This window comes from Plasmodium malariae, assembly GCF_900090045.1.
Source record: "Plasmodium malariae genome assembly, contig: PmUG01_00_18, whole genome shotgun sequence".
Taxonomy (NCBI): Eukaryota; Apicomplexa; class Aconoidasida; order Haemosporida; family Plasmodiidae; genus Plasmodium; species Plasmodium malariae.
Genome location: NW_021638289.1, coordinates 4,176 through 24,990, shown reverse-complemented (window position 1 = coordinate 24,990; position 20,815 = coordinate 4,176). Strand labels below are relative to the sequence as shown.

The 20,815-nt window shown below is 18.1% G+C and overlaps 3 protein-coding genes and 1 pseudogene across 4 annotated transcripts; 2 read left to right on the top strand and 2 right to left on the bottom strand.

Annotated features, from left to right (window-relative positions):
* Positions 1-2,020: 2,020 nt before the first annotated feature.
* PmUG01_00037700 (fam-m protein) lies at positions 2,021-2,945 on the bottom strand (the record flags this gene model as incomplete). Its single annotated transcript, XM_029008730.1, has 2 exons — positions 2,021-2,722; positions 2,859-2,945. The coding sequence occupies 2 exons, from the start codon at positions 2,943-2,945 to the stop codon at positions 2,021-2,023; spliced, it is 789 nt and encodes a 262-aa protein (XP_028858923.1).
* Positions 2,946-8,526: 5,581 nt separating this feature from the next.
* On the top strand, positions 8,527-9,394 carry PmUG01_00037600 (Plasmodium exported protein, unknown function; the record flags this gene model as incomplete). Its single annotated transcript, XM_029008719.1, has 2 exons — positions 8,527-8,595; positions 8,705-9,394. The coding sequence occupies 2 exons, from the start codon at positions 8,527-8,529 to the stop codon at positions 9,392-9,394; spliced, it is 759 nt and encodes a 252-aa protein (XP_028858922.1).
* A 4,049-nt stretch (positions 9,395-13,443) lies between these two features.
* Positions 13,444-14,575, top strand: PmUG01_00037500 (PIR protein; the record flags this gene model as incomplete). The annotated part of the gene is made up of 3 exons (XM_029008708.1): positions 13,444-13,470; positions 13,612-14,289; positions 14,411-14,575. The coding sequence occupies 3 exons, from the start codon at positions 13,444-13,446 to the stop codon at positions 14,573-14,575; spliced, it is 870 nt and encodes a 289-aa protein (XP_028858921.1).
* Positions 14,576-17,338: 2,763 nt separating this feature from the next.
* PmUG01_00037400 lies at positions 17,339-17,957 on the bottom strand (annotated as a pseudogene). The gene is given in 3 exon segments: positions 17,339-17,632; positions 17,647-17,925; positions 17,940-17,957. Coding segments are annotated over 3 exon segments (591 nt in total).
* Between the last annotated feature and the right edge of the window lie 2,858 nt (positions 17,958-20,815).

Genomic DNA, 20,815 nt, shown 5'->3' with positions numbered 1-20,815 from the left:
TATAAATTTTTCAAAAAGTCGGATATTATTGATAAATAATATTAATTATTATAATAACCGAATAATAGAAATTATAAATGAAGTTACTATATTTTGTATCATTTATATTATATTAATTATGATCCCTCCATCTTTTAAGAGGTTAAAATATATATTTATAAAATCTAAATTAGAGTATACCACAAAATATATAAAACAACATTCTGTTAATTTCACATATATTATAATTCTTGCAAAATAGTTTTTTAAAATTATTATTTCTAATTAAGTTAAATTCATTCCTTTATTTCTATAAAATATCTTTTTTTATTTTCGACTTAATTTATTTTCTTTCTATAATTATATACATTTACATGGAGTTCGGATTTAATAAAATAAGAAAATCGATACTTCTATCAAATGCATTATTAGTAGTATATTAGTGGTACATTAATATATTTTTTTTATTTTTTTAAAAATATATATTCATTTATTTTTTTCTTATAGCATCATATTATAATAAATATTTAAGTGATTTTTTAAAATGTAATTAAATCAAAATTTACACAACAGAAATAATGGAAGAGTATAAAAACATATCAACTTATATATTAGAGCAGAATTGTAATATTTAATATTCAAAAATCCCTCTGTATATTTCATACAAAAAATAAAATTAGACCAATAAATGTTGAGTCCTTAGAAATAATGTGAATTCGAATTCATGAATCCTAACGTAAAATGTAAACTTATATTTATAAATTCTTTTAAGAAAAAATTCATATTTTTTTAATTAATTTTATTTGAAAAATTAGCTCTATAATTATATGGAATTACTAATAGTCAATATAAACTATGGGCATTTATATATATATTTAAAAAAAAACGAAAACATTACTAAATATATGTATAGACCTGACGCTATAGCACAAGTACATAAATTAATACCAACATGTTATGTAAATTTTGTAGAATATACATATTTATTTTAATTAATTTTATGCGTAATTTAGAATTTTACAGATATATACTATATTATCAGAATTTCACTATTATCAGAATGTAGAAAAAAGTATTTGTACATAATAATATGAGTATAAGATTAAACTTAATTAACTAATTTATTCTATGAATGACATAAAAAATTAAATATAAAATAAATTTTTTTATTATTTTTCATTTTAGTATATATTTAATTAATTTTTGTAAAATTGAATTAGCACTATAATTAAGCGTGATAATAAATGTGATAAAGGTTTCTGATTCTTCAATTAAATAAATTGGTTAATAATAACCAATTTAGTAAAATATTATAAATAATAGCTATTTAAATAAGATAATTTTTCATTATATATTCATAGTTACACATTTATATAATTCAAAAAAAACTAAAATTTTCTTAAAAATATTTTGACAGTTAGCACTTTCTATGAAATACTCTACAATATTCATGTGGTATAAAATATATGTTAATTTGCTTCATGAAATAAAAATAAATATATATACATATAGCAAATTTTATGCAATTCTTTTCTTAAAATAAAAAACAAGTAACATTTATTCTTAACTTAAGAATAATAATACATTTTCTTAATAACCACTATAGGAAATAATTTTAGACTAGAAAGACATTAGGTAGAAAACAGAAATTATTAGTTTAATTATAAATTATCACAAATATTTTATAAATATATGTATATGTTATATTATTTAATCATTTTAAAGCACAAATATATATATATATATATATTATATAGATTAGTGTGAATACATAAATATATATGTTATGTCAAATGTATAGAGTAATGATTTAATTATTTGTTTATTAAAATGCTTATAATAAAATATTAAAATATTCTAATTCTCAACAAATTGGAGAACAAAAATTTTTCCTGTATTATATAATATGCACTGAGAATAACATTATATATTTATAAATTTATAGCAAATAAATTTATGTGTATTAAGATTATATCAATAATAATATCATATATATTGCATCAAATTAATAGCATTATTACAGTAAAATGTATAATTAATATTATTCATCTCCCTCAGACATATACTTATGTTTTTTATATTTTTCATTATTTCGTAAAATCTTAGGAATCGCTGCTATAATTAAAGCAGCTAATATAATCATAAGTACTAAAAATACTGCTAAATAAAAATTTTCTACCCCTGGTACTGATGATCCTGCTTCAATTGCTCCTAGATTTAATCCTTTATATATAAATTCCCAACAAGTTTTAAATGGTGTAAAAGCTGATTGCTCAACCAAGTCAAAAGTCCGTAATATGGGTAACCCTATTCCAAATAAGAAAAAAAGAAAGAATATGGCAGTTCCAAATCCGTAACTTCTAAATTTTATTTTTTTTAAAGCTATATCATTAATTCTCCTTTTTTTTTCAAGAAAATTGTCATAATCTTTTTTTTTGATCCATTTTTTTTCAAAATGGTAATGCTTTCCATCAAACATTCCATTATTATAATCTATAACTTCTGTATAGTATTGCGATTTATCTAATAAGCTTTTATTTGGTAATTTGTTTGTTCTTTTGCCCTTTTTTTTATTATAAGTTATATCTTTTTGTTCATTCACTTTATTACTTTTTATATCTTCTTCCAAACAAATATTATTTGAATCCTTATTCTTTTTATATTTGGCTAATGATCTATAATTTCTCGTATATAATCGTCTACTAATACAGCAATTCTCATGCATAGATTTACTAAATTTACTCTAAATGAACAAAGAAAATATTTATTTTTTTATATGAAAATATAATATAATTCTATAAAAATAGTACAAAAAAAAAAAAAAAATGAAATATTACAAATACATATAAGGTAAATATACGTAAGTAATATAATCGCACCGAATCACGGTTAAATTTGAATATCCACCTTAAAAAAAGTAAAACAGCAATTTTAATAATAATATGTAATTTTGTATTTTGTTCCATCATATAAGCTATTTAAATTATATTATCAAAATGAATCAACTTCAATTATGTACTCATAAGGATGAAGTTTGTTAAATTTAGTTAAAATTATATTTTTATTATTACTTTGTAAATATTTAGTAAACTATATAGGACTATTTTTATTTTATCAGATATACAATGTAAAATTACATTCACTAAAATAAAATAATTCTAATTGTTTCATTAATATTTAAAATTCATAATTTTTTTATATAAAATTGTTAACTAATTAAATGATTATATTATTTATAATTTTCAAAATAAACTAAGAAATAAATATGTAATTTTTTATTATATATATATTCTACGTTTATGTACTATACAGAATGTAGAAAATATATATATTTTATATTCCTTTATATATTAGGATAATTATTATAAATATTATGATTGTTATCATATTAATAATTCTAATTCTATAAACTTTGTAATTTGGTAAAACTAAATATTTTTTAATAAAATATTAATTCGTAAATTATTATAAATGTAATAATAAAAAAAAAAAACATATAATGTTATATTAATTGTAACAAATACATGAATTAGTCTTTAATTATATACAAGCTTTTATTGAGTATAATTTTTTAACATAAGTTAAATTTATATATACTACGTAATATATGAAGAAATACATATTCTAAAACTAAATATAAATTTATTTTTTATTTTGATACTATAAATTTCAAAAATTGTATATTTTAATTAGATTAAATTTATTCCTTTATTTCTAAATTAAGAATAAATACATTTATCTTTTTAATTTCTTAAATTTCTTTTTAATTAATTATATGTATATAGAAAAAATATTAATATAATAAAAAAAATAATAATAATAGTGGCTTAAGGATAATAACTATATGTAAATGTTATATATAATTTCACTAATTTAAAAATATAACGCACTAAATAAATTCACAATAATATGTATTATACTATATGTACATAACAAAATAGAACCAATAACAATATAATATAAAAGAATACATTAATTATTAATTTTTCTATCTATAATATTAGAAAAAATATATTATTTTTCCTTTATTCTTTTAAAAATGTACACTGAGAATAAGTTTTAGAAATACAATACAGTAAATCGAGATAAATATACAAAAAATAATATTTTATTAAAAATACTTTTAACAACAAAAATACATTATACCCCAATATTTCTATTTTTATATTTTATAACTAATAATGTAATATATATAAAAACAAAATACGTACAATTATGGTAATCATCGAAGATATCTCTTTATATCATTATCCTCAAAAAGCTATATCTTTCATGTGAATAATTAAAAAACTGGAATATATCACTAAATTAATATAATTTTTTAAATTTCCGACGAAAAAAATATACCTTAAAAAAATATTATTACATTTTAATTGTTATGATATATAGAAAACATCAATTGAAATATACATAAAGGTACTTATATAGTTTTTTTTACGTTTCCTCACAATTTATTCGTCTATCCTTTTTACGTACAGCTAAATTTTCTATATAAAATATATTTTAAAACGTTTAAATATTTATAAAAATATACATATACCTTATAAGATAAATTATATAATAAAACTGTATAATATAGATAAATCATTCTAAAAATTTACTTTTCTTTTCAATTTTAGAATCACTCAATTTCTCTAGAAAATTTTTTAACTTTTTTTCCTAAAAAATATAACTGCCTTCAACTAAATTATTTATTTTCCCCCTAAATTAGGAAATCTTATACATATAGCCTTTTATTCTTTTGAAACCTCTAATTAGCTACATATGAAATATATATTCAATAAGGGAATTGTGTTATTATATATATATTAATGGATTTTACATATTTTTTCTATTATTATTTTTTATAGTTAAATAATATTATTAATATTTAAGACAAACCTATAATATTAGTTAAATTTAAAATGCTACTAAATTTATTCATATTATTTACATGTTTATACATTTTGTATACTAATATATATAAAAAAAATAAAATATTCTTATACACGTTCAATTTTTTTAGGGTGTAATATATCAAATATTTGGTTACAACTATAATTTATTTATGTATATCTATACTTTTTTTTTTTTAAAAAAGGAAAAACTTTTTAAATGTTTTCGCCTCTATATATTTCTAGTAAAAATTACTTCTTTTACTAAGTGTAAAATGTTTTCATTTTTCAGTCATTATATATATAGTACTTACGTACATACTGTAAAATAAGCGTGATTATATAATAATCTGTATATGTATATATTATACAAAGGAATTATAGTTTTTGAAGAAAATTTCAAATTTTCAAAGGTAATTATGGTTATTATAAAATTTCTACAGCTGCAAATGTTGACTATTCTTAAATTTTGTTAACTAGCTACATGATGCTGCACAATTTCAATGAATCTTATTACATATAAAAGCTCCGCATGACTAGAAGCACATTAGAATGATATATAGGAAGAATTTACCTAATAATTTCCAGTAATTACATTAACATTTATTTTATTTTACATATTTTTTCTTTTTCTCAAACTATAATTTATTTCAGTGAAAAATAATTGTTCTCTTCCATTATTCCTTTAATTAATTATGACAGTGAATTAATTCTTTAATGGTGTCTTATTTACCAGTATAAATTTTTTAATAATATATTACTCCATTTGGAGAATAATGCTTCCTTCAATAAAAAAAATATAAACATTTTTATATATCTATATAAACAAAATAGTCAATTAACTAATAATTGTTCTAGAAATTATCAGACATATATAAATTTCACGATATACTATATAGCGTATAGCACTACATATAATCCTAATTTATAAATGTTAAATTATAATAATCATTGGTAATATGCAGTAAATAACTGTACATGTTAAATGAAGAGTGTTTTAAAAAATACAAAAATACATAAATTAAAAAATAAATTTTTTAATGAATATTAATGAAAAATAATAGGCTACGGGTGAGTTTGATTATAAGAGAACTAAAAAAGTTTCTTATCTAAAGATTAGTATTAAACTTTTTAGTGAGGCATAAGAAACACCCTGAATTTAAATAATAATTCTTTTGTAGAAATTTTGTTTTGCTACTAAGTAAAAAGAATTTTGGGTTAAAAATATTCTAATATTAATTAATAATACTAATGTTATTAATCAAACTTAACATAGTATATATGATATTTATTATTTCAAATTCATGTATATAATTTTTGTAACGACAATTCGATAAATAGATGCAAGTAACATTATCATTAGGTGCTGTGAAAAATATAATTTTCTTTATATTGTCTAATAAGTTGCAATAATAAAAATATGTTATATATTAATGTAGAATACAAATATAATAATTTTTATAGTTCGTTAACTAATTAGTCAGTTATGTGATAAAATATTAAATAATATTTTTTGATATATCAATTCTAGAATTACACGATTTGATATTAAATATATTATATATAGAACGAAAATATGTAATCCAATATGATTAAACAACATTAATTAAATATAACAATTATAACACGTATTTTACATTAGCATAACATACATAAATATTATATGTTTCATATTCAGTGTAATTCAATGTAAAACAAGCTTATTTTATAGTACTATACGATTCTATATTTATCTGTATAACTAAACGTATGTACATAAAATAAAATTATATTTATCTTCAAGACAAATTTTTTTTTATTTTATTTTGAATATATTTTATTCTTTAAGATTGTATTCTATATCATAATATATAAATAATTATAAAGTGAAGTACGAAATAACATGAACTACAAGTTTAGATATTCAAGTAAAATATTTTAATAAGCTATACAACAGTTCTTACTCTAGGAATTTATACATCTTAAGTAAAAACAAGAAAACAATAATCTGTTGTTTAAACAGTTGTATTTTGTTAAATATAATTAAATTAATTATACTCTTTTTTGTCGTTCCGTTACTTTTTATGATTGCAATATTTCTATTTATACTATGTTAAAAATATGCATATTGAACATATCAAATTTATTATTATATATTATATTTTTAATAAATAAACAAATAAAGAAATATATAATATAATTCTTATGGTATAATAAAAGATTCATTAATTCATAGAAATTTTTATTAATTTTCTATCATGTTTAAATAAATATAATGTTTAAATTACGGTATCAAACTATGATATTGATAATATATTAAAAAAAAAATAAAAAGTGAGCAAAAAAAAAAATTTATCAAATATACATAAAGTTGTAAATAAATTATATATTTCATATAAATACTATATAAAAATCTTTCTTTTATTATTCTTAGCATTTTAATTTTATTAATCATAATTCATCACAACAAATTTTGTTAACATAGTTTTAAAAAATATTTCTCTTGATTTCATGGATTATTTTTTATGAGGATTTCGTATTGAATTTGATAATATAAAATTATTAACAAAAATCAAATAAATTTATCAAATGAAAAAAAAATACTTAAAATAAAAATAATTTTTTAAAATTACAAGAACTACAAAAAAAAAAAAAATAAATAATGTACAAAAATAATAAGAGCAACATGTTTAACAAAAAAATGTATGTCATAAAAAGATGTTCTTTTATATATCTTTTTTTTTTTCTTACCTTATTGCATTCTAATTATATTACTGGAATCTTCTTAAAACCAAGTACAATAAAAGTATATATTTTATAATTTTAATATGTTTTTTAACACTTTATTATTAAGAGTGTTCACTTCATATATGAATACACTTCCTTTTCAAGGATTAAATAAAGTGCATTTTTAAATTATTATACATATCAAAAATCTCTTATATTTTTTATTACATAAAATGAAACTACTTATGCATTATATAATTATATATCGTAAACATAGTTTTTATTAATTAATATAAAATTATAGTTAAAATTAATACTGTATATGTATATAAACGTATGTAATATATTATTAGTTTGTTAAGTTTATCTATAACTTTTTTTGTTCACTAATAATATTTATCAATAATATTTGTAAAAAATATAACAGAATAATTAGTATATAATCTCTAGAAAAATATTTATTTTTCATCATCTAACAACGGATTTAAACAAAATTGTACTAAAACTACTTTTTACATATATACTAATGCAAATATTACTTCTATATTTTCTTCTCTATTATATCCTTAATGAAATATTTTATGTACTTATAGTCTATATAATTGTTGTTTTTAGAAATAAGTCGTATGTAGTTGAGTTATAATTTTTAAGAAATTTTATATTCTTAAAATTTAATAAATCTTATCTTATTAATTTTATTTCAATAACATTACCTAACAACTATTTTAAATAAAACTCTTATTAATATTTTTTTTTAATTATATATATATTATTGTTTTTCCGTATATTCAACATTTATACTTATTTAAATAAAAATATATAAGGTTTTTCTATGTTGATATAATAATAAAAGAATAAAATAAATTATAAAACAAACATTTATTAAATATTATATACGTCTAATACCTTAATTATTGCAAAATTTTTGTGAACATTTAAAATATTCATTATACAACAAAATACAAATATGTTTACCTTTTATACTAAATCTATTATTTTTTTCATTTTAATATGGACTTGCAAATATCTCTCTGAGGTACAACACTCATTATATATATACTGTTTTTGTTCTTTTGTGTTATTTTATTTTTTTATATAAAATATGTTTTTTATTAAAATAATATATATTCTCTTTTTGAATATAGAATATGCAACCTTATATTTATCTAACCGTACATCGTAAATCATGCGACAAAGAATACAATCAAAATAACGCACTCAGTGCAGGATTTAGAAGATTACTATGTAGTGAAACAATAGTAACAGAAGAACGAAATCATAACATGTTAAAAAAAGGAACAAATGATTTATTATACAAAAGTGATAATTCCTCTGTAGAAAGACTAAATTTATCGGAACATGATGATGAATTTCGAAAAATATTTACTAATTTAATGCAGCGTGACATTTCTAATCAGGAATTTATTGATTTAATGAGATATACAAAATTACAAAAACATTATGATTCACTTCAATTTGGACACAATTTAAAAAACAAATATAATAACTTAAAACATTATAATAATGTTCAAAAACGTAAAAATATACATACACCCTTAAAAAAGGTAGAACCAAAGAATAATACAGGTTTATTCCAAAATAGGTCGAGTAATAGCTATAATAATATTAAACATCAAGATATAGTTAAAACAGCTTTATATTTTAAAAAAAATAGCGAAGTAATTTCTTTAATTAAATCCAAAAAAAAATTTATTAAAATATTATATATAATAATAATTATAATTTTATTCTGTGTTAGTATTATATTGAATATCTACTTTCGTAATGCATGTGATCCTAAAACATGTCCCCTAAAGATGCCATTAGGACTATAAAATACAACGTTTTTAGTTTAACATTTACAAAATATTTGATAAATACTAATAATATTAAAAAATACGTACAATGATTAACTGTAAAAAATTAAACTTATAATGCTTTAATACTTATTACAGTAATTCGAAGGTATATAAAATTTTATAAACCTGATAATAAAAAAGTATATACCCCTACTACAATTACATAACATTTGAATTATTCATTTTTATATATTTCATATTAAAAAATTTCCTTAATATAATTTTATATATAAAGCAATATAAGTAAATCATTTATATTTTAATTGTCAGCTTATAATATTAGCATATTTTATATTGTGTAAAAATGTATTTTCTAGCATTATATATATATTTTTTTATTTCTGAAGCATATTTGTACTAAAAAAAATTAACATTTTCGAGTTCATATAATATGAAAAAGAGCAAATAAATAAATTACATTAAAACATATTTTTCATTGAAATATACGTAGTTCTTATTTCATTTAATTTTTAAGAACATGTTTCTATTATTATTTAATTATTTCTAGTAAATTAGGTATATAAGACATAAATATGCATTAACTAGAATTATTCATACAGGAAAATGTAGTTTCTTATATTTTGTTTTTCATTTTATCATAAAAATTACAACCATACAATAAAAAAAAACAATTTATGTTCAGTTCACATTTGTATAAGCATAACAGTAAAATTATTTATAATTTTTTATTATCATAATAAAAAATATAACATCTTAATATATCGATTTAAAAATAAAAAAAAATACGGCACATATTATTATTTTGTTGACTTTATCTTATTTATATGTACATAAATAAAAAAATTAATACTACATTTTTTATTAATTTAATATGCTTTTAACCGTATTTTATGTTTTAATAGATATTCTGTAAAAGTTATAACCAGATAATATATATTAAGTAAAATATAATAAACTAATAACAAACCTTTTGCTATATATTTTATTAAGATAATAACAACTACCCTTTCTTCATATATAAACCAATGTCTGTTAACACAAAAATGCATAGTTCATACATAAAATTACTTTTAATAATTTATCTTATAAAAATATTAAGATTTTACCGTCCTGATTAAATTATAAGTTATAAAATAAAAATTAACGCTTAACACATTGTTATGTTTTTATTACTATTATTTTCTATATTTATATGTTTATTAAATATATAAAGATTGAATTCCATATTCTTGCGAAAACTAGCCATACTTTCATGTATTATTAAATAAATACGTTTTACACAAGATAAATACAACTCTAACTACGTTCTATTAATCAGGAATACATATACTTTTAATTATTCTATATCATATTAGTTAATTCTTTTTTATTTTATAATAATAAAATTTTTCACTATAACCAGTTTTGTTTGGAAACATTTGAATATCAAGGTTATCTAAATAAAAGTATTCATAATTAACTTTATAGCATGAAAAAGACACATATATGGGATTCAAAGGAATATATATGTTATATTAATATATAAATTATGATATTTAATATATAAATAAAATTTTTCATGTTTGTTTATTTTAAATATTTTATTTTAAGCATTAAAATACAAAGTAACAAAGTTAATTCTATGAAATTGTAATGATTTTTTTGGGTTAAATTATCATTTTTATTCATTATTTTTCTAATTCTATTGTTTCTTAACATATTTTATTAGAATACCTTGGATATAACGTTAATAATATATTGCTACCTCAATTATTACTTGTAATCACACTTGGAAATTTTTTTTTCCATGTAGTATAATAATATATTACTTGTATTAATGCATTTAGCATTAATTATTAGATAATTATGAAAATTATAAAGGTAATTATAAAAATTAAATCATACGAGTATGTAATGTATAGTTGATTAAATAAGAAGCTTAATTTTATACATTATTTAATACTAACGATTGTGTAATATCTACTATCAAAGAAGTAAACATATTAAAAGAATACTTAACTTTTTAAAACATAGTATGCTTTAAAATCTACAAAAATGTGTTTTTTACGAATTTTCTTCAAATCATAAAATAAAATAAATTATGTAATCATAAAATAAAATAAAAATAAGTAATCATAAAATAAAATAAAAATATGTAATCATAAAATAAAACCATAGAGTAAAAATAAATATTATGCATAGAAACAACAATAATTTTAACCATCCTAAACAATAACTATCATTGAGAAAAAATTATAATTCCCTTCATGAAATTTTCGTGTTATGTCTATTTATAGAGCTGTATACGTGATATCCGTTCAGTTATGTGTGTAAGATGATATTATTCTTTCATTATTCGTTTAATATATAGTTTTAGTTATTTCTTATTTGTTTTAAGGACATATGAAATTAACTATATGCACAAATATGTTTATATAAGTTTTAATTGAGAATACCGTTTTTAGAATTATTTATTTTTATTATTAAATACAATTATTTTGGAATAGTAAACAATGGATTTTGTAGAAATTAACATAAATTAAATAAGATATTTACATTTATAGAAAATAAAATCCTATAGTTGTGAGAAAATTATACACAATAATCAAGCATGGGAAGCATTAACCAAGATTCCTAAAAAGATTTTTAAAATTAAACAGAAGAAACCTCCATATGTAAACATAAATTTTTAAGATTGTAAATAAAATAATTATTTATATTTTCATCGTTCCAAATACAATTGCTTTAAAATAACAGGTTTGTATAATTATTAATTATTTGGAATCTAAATTAGTATATAATGTACATTAATAATAGGAATATATTATTATAATTCTCTTTATACATTGAAATAAATGCTATATGGAACAATTCACTTAGCAAAGTATAGAGATAAATAGAATAATGTTAAATATAGAAAAAAAAATATATATTACGATATTATTTTTTAGAATTATTTTATTACTAAGGGAAGGATAAACGTTTTCTGTAAACATATTTTCTAGTAGGATGTATTCTATATAGATTAAATTGATAAATTTTATTTGATATATGAATCTACATTATTATTATTCTGCAGATACAAAATTATTTCATCAATAAATTTTATTAAACCCTTTAGAAAATATTAAATATTTTTTTCTTATATCATTAACTTATGATAATAATCAATTTATATTATGATAATATCTTATTTTTTTTATATATTTATATATACAATATAAAAATATATATTATACATAGTCAAATGTAAAATAAACTTAAAACTTTAACATTCATATGCAATAGAATGGAGAGAATTAAGGGATTATTTTATAGTTATGCAATGTAATTTACTCAGAGAACAATACATTTATAATAAAAACTAATTTTTTAAAAGGTTATATTTTTAATTTAAAAAAAAAAATACTTATTCTCAGATATAATATTTACATTTTAGTTAAATACCTCCTTCATTTACTAAAATTTTAATTTCAGCAATAATCACGAAGTTTTGTTTCTTGACGATCATATATATTATTATAATATACAGTAAAAATTAATGCAAATAATTTGAATGGTGTTATTTTAACATTAGAAACAGAAGATAATCAATAAGAGCGAAAAAACTATACTTTCGAAAGAAATACTATCCATATATTTATAATATATTAAAAAATCAAAGTAGATTCCTATATAGATATTCCAATATAATGTACAATTTATATAAATATGTATTAAAATTAACTTAATTTTCTGTAAAATATATATACACAACTACATAATCCCCATATGAATAATAAAAAATTGGAAAAATATTTCTGTATAAATTTTTTTTAATTACAATAAAGTAATATATTTTTCCAAATTATTATATTAATAATTAATGACTTTTATCCTATATTATACAGAATGTACTATATTCTTATAATATTAAGTAAAAATTAATTAAGACTTTTTTCTAAGGATTTTCTTTTTAAATTTTATGCACGACAAAAGGAATATACTATATATAAATGTATTATGGAGCATTTCTTTTATTTGTATATATATTAACATGATATCGATATAATTTATTTTATTTAATTCATATATTCTTTTATACAATGGCATCTGGAGTTGTAGTAGAAAACGTAAAATTTATATTTATATTATATTAGTTATATATAAAATTGTATTCAAGATCTCTTTGTTATAGAAATAGATAAATATATATTTCATATAAGCGGGATTTTGCTTATTTAAATGTTATTATTAATTTATTTTATTTTTAGGATAACTGTGTGGAATTATTTCTTAGATACAAAGAGGATTTTGATAAGGCTATTGAAGATTTTAATGGTAGAACTACTGAACTAAATCCTGGAAGTAAATGTGCTACAGTGTTTAGGAATGTTCCTAACTTTACAGAAGCTTGTCAAGAAATTGGAGTGTATTTAATGAAAATAAAGAAGGATTATTTTTCTGAAAGAATAAGACGTTGTAAATACTTGAATTACTGGATAAATAATGATGAAAAATATAAGTTATCTAGTTGGTTTGATGAATATAATAAATTTTCTTCCGAACTTGGTCATATATGTGAGCAAAAATTCGAAGAAATTAAACCTGATATTTTAAATAATCTTAAAAAACTATATAGTTATTATGATGCTTTTCACAAATATGATGGCACAAATGGTATATCTAATGGCGGTTACTGTAATCAAATTCAAGACTGTTACATCTTTTATATTGATCATTATGACAGATGTCAAAAAAATAAGGAAGATGCCTTTTGTGAGGAGTTATCCAATTTCAAAAAAGCATATGATAATAAAATGCGCAATGTATCACCTTGTTCTGGTTTACCACATATTTTACCACCTACACAAGTAGATTATATATTTGTTGCCAGTTTAACAACATCTATAGCATTACTAACATTATTCACTTTATTTTTTTTATATAAGGTTAATAAAAACTATACGTTATAGTAAGGATATAATACTTCGATGATTATATTTATTTTCAAAAATTACTAGAATAAAATAATTATATTTTTAAGTATACGTATTTTCTTTTTTCATATAGTTTACTCCACTGAAATCTTGGTTACATAGTCGTTTAAAAAGAAAAACAATAATTGAACTTGAAGAAGAAACAACAAATTTCTTACAAAACATACAAGAAGAAGTTAATAGAATTCATGGAGAAAGTTTTCATAATATAAGTTATCAGCCTAAAGGAGATATATAATACAAAAATTGCAGTTTATATTAATTGCATTAAATAATCTAATACTCAGCGATATGAATTTTGAATACGTGTGAATATTTATTAATAAATAAAATTAATTAAAATATAAAGAAATAAATAAAAGTTCATAAAAATTACAATAATATTAATATAGATATTTTTCAAAAAAAAAATTAACAAATAATCAGCACAAATTTAAGAAATAGTAGCGCAAAAATACATTTATACGTAAGATTTTATCCAGGATTCAAAACAAATAATTTTAAAAATTAAATAAATCACAAAATATTATTCAATATATATTAATTTTATTATAAATTAATACTAAATAATATTTATTACGTAAATATTGAAAAAGAATAATAGGGGAAAACAAAAAGAAGCATTGAAAACTATACCAATAATATTGCTATACAAGTTAAAAAAAAAAAAAAAATTTGAAATAAAAGAATTACCTAAAAAATAAAAAATTTATACATTTTCTTCATAAGAATTTGCATCTAATATTTTTCCAATTATTTCTTCTTTAAAAGTTATGTAGAATTAAAAATTTAACCTAATATAGAACATTTCATCATTGTTCCTTCATGTTGCAGCTATTATATGTGGAATTTTAATAAAGATATACATACATGATTATAAGAGAAAAAAATAATATTGTTGATGTATTTTAAATAGAAATATTTTTATTTATTAGTTATTAATTCATATATATATCCTTTTTAAGCACAATACTTAATTTTTTGTTATGTTATTTAATACCATTTTATATGTATAATATTCAAGAGGAGTAAACAAATGGATATAGGATAAATAAAGAACATATATATAATTACATTATAATTATAATTTTTTTATTAAAATGAATTATAATAAAAATAAATAGCGTTTTTTTGTCTATATTTTATTTCTATTTATTTTATACCAAAGCAAATATTCTTTAAATATTCCCATAAATGATGTAGTAATATAATAACACATATAGAATCAGAAATATTAAAAGATAATTATCCTTTTCTTGAGTATTCAAAGATAATTCTGCTTATATAGCCTCCTCGAAACTAATTATATATATAACTGTATATTTTATCTGTTAGTTATGGAAGCTCCCATTTCTAATCACATAAAAATTTTAAGTGCCGCTTTATTTTGTTAATTAGAAATTTTAGAATATTGATATATTTTAATTATTGCATATAAATATATGAGGCCTTAGATTTTACTATATATACACATTTTAGATATTAATTTAGATATAATTTTTTCGGATTTACTTAATATGACATTCAAAATAGTAAAATAAAAGAATACATAATACTGAAAAATTACAACATAAAAAAAACATTGAATTCTTCATATAAAAATAACAAATCCAAAAGTTTTTATGATAAGGAAGCGTTTAGTATTATTTTTAATTAAGATTTCATTATAGTTATCATACATTTATTATATACAGAAGTGCTCAGTATTTAGTTCACCAACTATTAAATATAAGGACACAATTTTGTTATATTTTAATAATTTTTTTTTATTTTACTTTAATTAATTATTATACCATATATATATATGTGTGCACAGAGAACTTAATAATAAGGTATATAACAAAAATAAAATATAAAAATAAAGACGTATCACTTCCTTGCTAATTTTCTTATATCATACCGAATTAAAATATTTTTAACTAAATTAATATATAAAAATTATTTAATTAGTTCCCTTATAAATTCAGCAAATTTTAATAATTTATTTTATATAATAAGAAAAAAAACTTTATATACAAAAAATTTGCATTCATTTATATGTAAAAATAGACGAATCAAAAAAAATTTGTTTACCAGATTAAAAAAATATTTTTAAAATTCATTTTTTATTTATTTTTACTTTTTCTTATTCATATATAATAATAATATAAATCTTTACATTTCTAAAATCACTAAATTATATATTTGTCTTTTTAAAATATGTTAATTATGTATTTAATAATATATATAAGCTTAAAAAATAAAGTAAAATAGTAATAGGGATAATATTAAAGCATTATCCATACACGAAAAACGCAAAATCTTATTTAAAAAAGTTGTTATTTTATTATACATTATAATTTCCCATGTATATCATGAAAAAAAAAAAGGTTTCTTAAAAAGTATTACATCATAAATATATTTTATAATATATTTCTAATAAAAATTATTTTATATAATAAAAATTATATTTATTTCCTTTAGTAAAATATATGTAAAATAATACATTTACTTTGCTTGATTAAAATCAAAAAATGATATTTTTATTTTTAAAAAAAAACTAAGCATTACTTTTCTAATTACATATACAAGTAGTCATTTTAGAATTGAATAAGATAAAAAAAACAACACAAGTATTTTCATTTAAAAGGTGAATTTTAAATAGTACCAATAAATATATGTTAGTTTTAATATTATATATTCATTTTGATTTAATATATACATATTTAATCACAATATATTTTAACACACCAAAAAATAAATAAAGCAATAATATATAAATATAATGCAACCATAATTTATAATACAAATTCAAAATCATTAAAACATTCAAATATACAAAAAAGCGAAAAACTTAATTTATTAATGTTCGTATAAAAATAAAACCTTATACTCATGTATATTTACAAAATTATATCAATAATAGGTATGACTATAAAGTATATAACAATAAACATATTACATATAATAATTCTTATTAATCATTAATTTATATGAAAATAAAAATACCTTATTGTTCATGTTACTCTCTCGTCAACTTAATTTTCTTGTATTTTTCATTATTTCTTAAGATCTTAGGAAGAGCTATTATAATTATGACAGATAATATAAAGATAATTAGTGAGAACATTATTAGATAAGAATATTTTTCTGGACAAAGAGTGTCTACAATAGATTTCACAGTATCAAGCAATTCTTGTGAACTAAAAGGAATATTTATTTTTCCTTCCATATACCCTAATCCACGTAATATTGGCAATCCTATTCCGATCAACATAAAAAGAAAAAATATAAAAGCTGCCAATCCGTAACTGCTAAATTTTATTTTTTTAATAATATATCACAAATTCTCCTCTTCTTATCAAGAAAATCATCATAATTTTTTTTTTTAATCCATTTTTTTTCAAAATGGAAGTGTTTTCCATCAAAAATTGCATTATTATAATCTATTATTTCTGTATAGTAGTGCGATTTATTTAATAAACTTTTTTTTAATTGTTTATTTTTTCTTTTCGTTACTTTTTCATCATGAGATAAGTCTTTCTGTTTGTCAATTTCAATATTTGGGAATCTTTCTTTTAAAAGTATATTATCTGAATCTTTGTTATGTTTATATTTTCTAATAATATATAACGTTTTATATCTATTTTTCTATCATACTTACAGTTTCCGTCCAAAGATTTGCCAGATATACACTAAAAATTCAAAGTAAATAATTAGATTTAATTAGAATAAATAAACTAATGGTAAAATATTGTAATGATTAATACAAAACAAAAAAATTATAAATAATAAATATTATACATATATTATATTGTTTTACCACATAATTACTAAAATTGCTTATCCATGATAAAATGATAAACTCAGCAATTTTAATAAATATTATTATATTAATTTTGTGTCCCATTATGTATATCTTTAATACTATATTATATTAAGGAAAATATTAACAAAAATATAATATACTTCCAATAACAAACAGTTCTATATTTATAAAAAATTTTTTTTTTATAATTCTCTCATAAAAACATAATAAAATATATATAATTAGAATTAATTATACTACATATAAATAGTAACATAACTTTAGAAATATATTGTATAACTAATAATGTTATATTAATATAAAAATAAGTTTCTTAAAAATAAATTAACTATAATTTGTTCGTATATAATTAAATATATATTTAACTTAACGTAGTGTATTAATTAGATAATACTTTTATTAATTATTTTCGGAATAAAATAAGAAATAAGTAAGGGTTGTTATAATAAATGTAAATATTGTGTTTATCTACTACATAGAATGTGGAGTACATATATAATATATCCTTCAATATATTAACGTAATAATTAATAATTTTAAGCTTGTTATCATAATAATAATTCAAAATTTGTAAACATTATATTTAGGAAAATCTAGATATATTTTATAGAACATTAATTATTATAACACTATAAAAATTATAATAACAAAATAAAAAAAAAACGTTGTATATTATTACATTTATAATAGGAGCATTAGTTTCTCCTTAATGACAATATTTTATGGTGTATAATTCTTTTAAAATGATGAATTTAATCTATACTACCTAATCTATAAAGATATAGACACTATAAAGCAAACAATAATTCATTCTTTATATTTGTGCTATTATTTTTAAAAATTACAATTTTTAATTTTGATTTATTCCATCATTTCTCCATGAAAAATCTCTATGTTCGAGTACATTATACTTTAATTTTTTATTATATATATATATTTAGAAGAAATACTAATATGGTAGAAAAAGGATAAAGAACAAGTGTTGTTAAAGATAAAATGTTTATAGAAATATTGCATGCAATTATATTAATTAATGAATATTCCAAATGAAATGAATTTACAATTAAGTATAATATGTATAATGAATAATTTGCACACAAAAAATAGTAAAAGACAAAATAATTTACTAAAATGTATATTTTAGTAATTTTTCTATTAATTTCAGAAAATATATTATTTTTTATATATTCCTTTAAAAATATGTTATGTCAGGAACAAGTATTAAACGTGAACTAAAATAAATAAACATAAACATAAAAACAATAATCATTTATTAAAAAAATTATAAACAAAAAATATATTATACGCATATTTTTTTGTTCTATATGTGTAACTTAAACAGCGATAATTATGAAAAAGATATACTCACAAAATATTATTGTAATAATCTGAAATATATGGTTATATTGTAGTTATATTTAAAATAAATTATTTATACAAGGTAATAATAAACAGCATTAGAAAATGTTAAAATATTACAAAAATTAATATCATTATATTTTTATAGTTTTACATTATTTATACTTTTACCTCAACATATATTTAACCTCCTTATCTATCTTTTATATTGCAATGATTTGAGTATTTAACATTTTACATCATATAAAATATTGCCATAAAAAATATAATCCATTACTTTTTTAAAATGTTTAAAAACAAAAATATTTGTATTATGATATTATTTAAGAAAAATAAATTCTTTATCTAACATATTCCTCTTAAACATTTAAATATAAATACAGGTTTTTTTTTCTTTCAATATTTATGATTTCTAAACAATATTTTAGTCTATTTTTTTAAAAATAAATCATATTTTTTTAAATTATTTATGATTTTACTCAATTAAGCAGTAATATACAAATAAATTAAGTTCTTTATAAAAAATATATTTTTTCCTTAATATATATTTACACTATATATGAATTATGCTACTATATATATGTAGTAGAATAAATATCTTATTATATCATCATTCGCCTCTAGATCCAATATTCTTTCTTATATTTCTGTCTTATAAATTTATTTTGTATACTAATATATTTTATTTTTAGATGGTAATGTGTTCAACACTATATTCAATTAGACTAATTCATTTTTTCCTTCAGTATTATTGTCTAAAATGTAGTAAAAATATTTTTACTTTTACAAAGGAAATATTAATAGATTTTTTCCTTTTTTTTTTTTAAAACTAAGTAATTTATTGATATTTCTAATATAAAATTAATATACTTATTTAATAAAATCTTTTACAATAATATATTGAAATTTTTTAATAAAACTAAAATAAAACATATCTAATTAAAAAAAAACAATATAATATGCATATGAATTATCAAAAAAAAATAATGCTTCTTTTATTATCGTTTTATCTAAAAATTTACATTACAAATATAAATGTATTAGTATTTGTCAATATAATTTAAATATATTTTTTTTTACACCTTTAAAATAATAATAACTCTTCAATTGATATATTTTTATACATAAAAAAGGAGGAAATAAAATATAATATTACATACAAATTATTAGATGAATGCAGAAAACATATATTTTATCCATGACACCTAACTATAATTCACTTTTTTAGTGACATATGGATATATTTAAAATTTTACTATTATGAAAGGCAAAAAAAAAAATAATTCATATTATTTGTTAATATATAAGTAC